This window comes from Centruroides sculpturatus, unplaced genomic scaffold (genome assembly GCF_000671375.1).
Source record: "Centruroides sculpturatus isolate CEXI.00-Female unplaced genomic scaffold, Cexi_2.0 scaffold307, whole genome shotgun sequence".
NCBI classification, from domain to species: domain Eukaryota; kingdom Metazoa; phylum Arthropoda; class Arachnida; order Scorpiones; family Buthidae; genus Centruroides; species Centruroides sculpturatus.
Window position 1 is genome coordinate 122,106 of NW_019384520.1, and position 5,769 is coordinate 127,874.

Genomic DNA, 5,769 nt, shown 5'->3' on the forward strand with positions numbered 1-5,769 from the left:
GGTATTGAACGGTGACCAAAGGCAAAATTGGGGCTGATAAGAGGAAACATTGCGTTTAATGGTTTCCAGATGATGAGAACAATGTACAGTAAGGGCACAAAGTGTGAGATTCATAGAAAAGTTTTCCTAAGAATATTTCCAATCCTTTTCTCACACAAGAGAAAATGGGTTAGGGGGCGTTGGGTATAACTTTATGGAACAAAGGGGGCGGTGGATCGAAAAAGTTTGAGAATCACTGTGCTAGATCATTTAATATGTTAATATATAACTTTAGAGAACTTAGCTTTTTTCATTAATTTATTGAAAACTGAATAAGCAAATCAAATTGATAATAAAATGAGATTTTCACAAAAGGTTGTGGTTATTTATAAATTTTAAAATATGTTATGTAAATACTGTATTTAAGGTAATAAAAATGCTTTTATATTATGTACCCATGTCTGTACATAGCTTAAATGTTTTTTCAGAAATATTATAGCTAAAATCTTTTAGTTTTATGTAATAAATGTTTTTCATTTTTAGTATTATTTTTATAAATTAATAACTTTAATAGTTAAGAATTATTTGAATTTAAAGCATTAATGTAAGTTTAAATTTACATAGTATCTTCATTGATCATTGTATCATACTTTGAATTTACACTATATTTTGGACTAATTTGGAATTTAGCAATCATTGTTATGTTAAAGGAAATATGAATATAAAATAGGTTTTCTTGTTAGTTTTCAGATTCTGATGATTCTGTTTTAGAAGATGAATTTGAGGGAGAAGAATGTAAAGAGGAAGTAAGAAATTTTAATATATAATTGATTTAAATAAATATTATTGCATAATCATAATGGTAATTTTTAAAGCAATCAGAATTACATGATGATGATGATGATGATGATGAAAAGTGTAGAGATGATGAAGAAGAAGAAAAATTGAAGTAACAAATAAAAGACTATATCTGTTATCAGTATTGTTATTTTTCAATATAAAATAGCCATAAAAATTTTCTTTTCAGTGAAAATTCTGATGATGAATTATTAACAAACATTTCTGAGAAGAAAAAGTTTGTTCTTCCAAGTGGTCAAGAACTTGAAATAGAAAATATCCTTAAATATGAAATATATATGTAAATAATAAGGCTTAAATATTTATATGTGGCAGTGTCTGTAAAAAGGAACCTTTAAAGTGGAAAATAAAAAATTGATTGCAGTTTTTAGAAATAATTGATATGAACAGTTTATGATATTTTTATATTATATTTGTGATAGGATAATTTAAATCAATGCTTTTTGCAAAATCAATGTTTAAAATGTTTACAGACACTACCACATGTACTGTATTTGTATGTGTGTTATAATAATATACAGTAGAGCGTTGATTTTCCGAATCAATTGGGGACTGGGGTTGTTCGTATAACTGATATTTCGGATAACCAATTTATGTACGAAAAAATAGTTTAACGTAGCCGATGTTAAAATTTTTATCCGTTGCGTGTCGCTTCGTGTTGAATTTTTGTCGATGTTAAGCCTAACGAAGACTATTGTATCGTTAAAAATTATTTTTTTATTTTGTACAAACAAAATAAATATATTGAAAAATATAAAAACAATAAAAAAATATACTTCAGATGTTAATTTAGTATCAAAAATGTAAAATATTTGAGTAGCCCAAGACATAGCCAAAGATTGAAGCGCCACAGCACTGGCGAAAATTTAAATTTGCCGACTGGAATTATTTCAGATGATTGACTTTCGGAAAATCGACGCTCTACTGTATATTAAACAATATGAAAATAGAAATGTAGTCAAATTTTGATTTAGTACTGCCATTTATTCATCTCTGAAATTGGTATGAAATAATGTGCAATTCTAAATTGAAGAACCTCAGAAAATGAAAATTATATATGAAGCTAATATGCAAAATGAATTATGTCCAATTTTTAAAAACATTGCATTTTTGCTATGGTGCTTATTCCTTACTGAATGTAGTATTTTTTGAAGCAGCATAAAACCAAAACAATTAACATCACTGTTGTTTATAGTACTGTATACATTGTTAATCCATGTGAATCAAGTTAAATCCAATCAACACCACTGTGCACTATGCACATAACTTGTTTTGCATGTCAGCTCTTCATATATTAATGAGATTTAAATACAAGTTTGAGAGTTAAAGCCATATGATTTGATGATGATGTCATTTACAATGAAAAATTATACACTTAGGGATATGAATATTTAAAATGTGTGGGGACAGTCCATTCACTTGTATTTATTGTTTCTTTATGAGCATAGTTCTATTTAAGAGAGCACTAAATCAAGATTTAACTGTATTTAGATATATTTTTGAATTATTGTCTTTATATCTTGGTGGTTATTTTAAGTATGTTTAGCTTGTATAATGCTTAAGTAAATTTATTTCATCTGTTTGTAAAATAAATTGACATTTCCTAAATTGAAAAGAAACAGTTAGTAATTATTTTCAAGCTATTTTACATTTATAATATTTTTGAAATGTTTTGCAATTATTAAGAAATCTCAAATTGTTAAGAAATTAGGTAAGATCACCAAAAGTGTTGATTTTCAAGTTCTGAAGACTTATTGAATAAAACAACCACTTGATATTAGCAATGACAATTGCTAATGTCAAGCAGTTGTTGTATTCAACAGGCAGAAAAGCAGCATCAAAACAAATCAAGTTGGACAAGTTTTTTAAGAAATTGTGAAATCAAGTGAAGTGCTAATGAGCATACTAATTTGCCTCTTTTTGTGTTTACAGTATATACAGTTTCTGTCAGCTTTCTTGTACACATGTATGGCATAAAATATGATCTTGTAACATAGATGTTTCTCTAGAATAAAGATATAAGTATTTCTTATGTGTAGTGAATTAAAGAAACTGAATTTTTTTTCAAATAATTGATATTTTCCTGAGATGTGCAGGAAATCTGTTATTTGCGATTTAATGGATTCTCAAAACAACAGATGATTTTTGGTGGCTTGAGTGATCCATTAAAACAAGATTATACTGTTTTATTTTATACTTAGGCAACAGCATAGCTTGACTATGTTTTGCTAAATGGGTTCTGAAAACATGAAAAAACTCTTTTCATTCTTAATTCTATAAATTCTGTAATATTTTAAATTAAATTTGCAGTATTTCAAAATGCTTTGTTTTTGTCTGAAATTTTTTACTCAATTTATTTATTTATAAATTTTTTATTATGTTAGATGAAAGTGAATGTATTTTTTATTTGGCTCATTCACTTAGGATTTTTGACTAATTTTCAAGTATACAATTTTAAATATCATTTAAATAGATTATACAATTGAACAAAAAATCCTTGATTACTATTATGTTATATGTATAAATTCATTTTCTAATTAATTTGTTATTTATTTATGCTGAAAATATTATATTAATAATATTTTCAGCATATTATATATATTGTGTATATACAGTGTGTATATTGTGTGTATATATATATATACACACAATCTCTATATTTTTTATATTTTAAAACCTTAATTAATTTTTAAAATCCCAACCTCCAGATCTAGTTATTATCAATCAAAGAATTAAAGATATAATAGGTATTGTTAGTAATTTTGCCACCCGTCGTGAAGAGAACAGGTATATTATAAGTTTTTTATTTTTTAAATTTAGATTTTAAATTAATTAAAATTTATTTTATTAAAAATTTAAAATATGCATAAAATCAAATCATCATTTCAAAAGAACGATGTAGAGAATTTTTTTTTGTTATGAAAGTTTAGTTTTTGTACTATTTGTTACTTTGCACATGTCAAGATGATGATTGTTAACTGCAATTAATGATGATGATTTTTGATAATTACTAATTGTAAGAAATCTAAATTTATAAACATGAAAATATGGCACTATTATAACTCACAAGGCATATATAGTACATCACAGAAAATTGTAAAGGCAAAAATCTTTATACAACCTGTTCCATCATGCATTTCACACCTATGGAGAAGTCATTGCTCTGTAAGTGCGAGACCATGATTGCAATTTAAAATTGACATATAAACCATATCTGTTTCAAGTTGTCTTTTAAACATACATGTTATACATGTATGTTTATTAAAAGACATGGGTTATACATGTAAAATAAGGTAGATATTACTGAATAATAATAAATATTTTGTGAAGTATTGTGAGAAGCTGGGGATTAGAGAGTAAAGCTCTAAACCCCTTTGATCGGCGTCAAGTTGGTAAAACTCACTCACATCACAATGTGAGTTGGCTGGATGGCTAGAAGGGCTATAAATCGAGTGGGAAGGTTGCGGATAATTCAATAGGATGACCGTTTCCTGAAACAAGGACAGGTTACCAGGTTAACGAATAACAAAAGTTTAATGAATACATAGGTGAACTACAATGGAGATAAAACTATGTCTATGGTGATAACTTACATACTAAAATACTAAACATTAAATACATTGCTAAATACAGTGCTAAATATGTTGCTCGCAAGACTAAGAGAGAGAGAGAGTTTACAATAACTGCATAATACCTCATGTAGACAATTAGTTGTCTACATGAATTCCAATTCATTCAAAGGTCGGCGAGATGCTTGGGGATATTCCTTGGAGGTTGCTTCTGAAGGAGAGACAAAATTGGTGATGTAGATATTGCCAGATGGAACGTTGTGTATGGTTCCACAAAATCTTTTCGCCCCAACGATCGAGTTTGAGCCCTTTTTATCCTACGGAGTGTGGGGATCTAATCACATGATTTTGATTTAATGTGGTCTAAGGTCGAGATGTGTCATTGCATCAGCCAGAGCAGTCTGATTCTTTTAACCATATAAGGCAACAAATTCGAAGTTCTTAGACATCACCATCAAGATGTTGAGACTTTTCTTACTTCATAATTTAACCAATTTTGACATTTCGCCCCCATTAATAACCAGATGTTTAGCTTTATTTTCTACACTTTTTCAAAAGATTGTTAAAATTGTCAATTTGTACAGTTATTTGATTGTTTTATCTCTCAGTCAGAGGGCAATTCAAAGGCCAGGTGGTAGGAAAAGAAAGTGGGGTTTTTCCACTTCGTAATTAACTGTGTATTAATTTTCTTCCCTTAATTTAACTAATTAATCAGTCCATAATCCCACAGTATCATTGAAAGAAATTAAAAGGATTAAATGTAGTAATCATGGATGTTAAAAATGAGTTCTCTTGGTTGAATCTTTGGACAACTATCTAGTCAAAATTATCATTTTAAAGTAGTAATGTTTTTATTAACCAGCAAAACCTATTTATAATGTATATCATTTGCAAATTGTTTTATGAAAAATATTAAATAGAATTAAAAATCAGTCTTTTAAGGAAATTTTAGTACTTTGAAGCAGATATATAGTATATGTAAATAAAAGCCAGACAATTGCTTGTTGCAAAGATTTTATGAAATATAATTTATTCAAATATCATCTAAAAGCTTTATCTATATACAAATATAAACATCCATTAATTTGTTATTTAGGTTAATGTGAAACAATTGCCAGATTTTATCATGCTATAATAATAGGGTTTCTCAAACGGGATCCCGGTTGTTTTTTTAACCCGGGAAATTTTTCTTATCCCGGGAAATCCCGCAAATTTCTTAAAAATTCACTTTTTTTCTTATTTTGTGTTAAGGTTGAGGAATTTTGCAAATAGAAAGCATAATTAACTCATAAACTGTCAGAATACATTTGTATTTATCAATTTTAAACCTACTTATTAGTTTCTTAAGTTTTTGCTCATTTAT

The 5,769-nt window shown here is 27.5% G+C and overlaps 1 protein-coding gene across 1 annotated transcript in view; it reads left to right on the forward strand.

The window, feature by feature from the left end:
• The window catches only part of LOC111622719 (probable 28S rRNA (cytosine(4447)-C(5))-methyltransferase), a 79,158-nt gene that overhangs the window by 25,492 nt on the left and 47,897 nt on the right, over positions 1-5,769 (forward strand). The window contains 5 exon segments of the mRNA XM_023365139.1: positions 723-785; positions 855-928; positions 1,007-1,092; positions 3,531-3,635; positions 5,380-5,409. Of these exon segments, the coding sequence (XP_023220907.1) occupies positions 723-785; positions 855-928; positions 1,007-1,092; positions 3,531-3,635; positions 5,380-5,409 (358 nt within the window).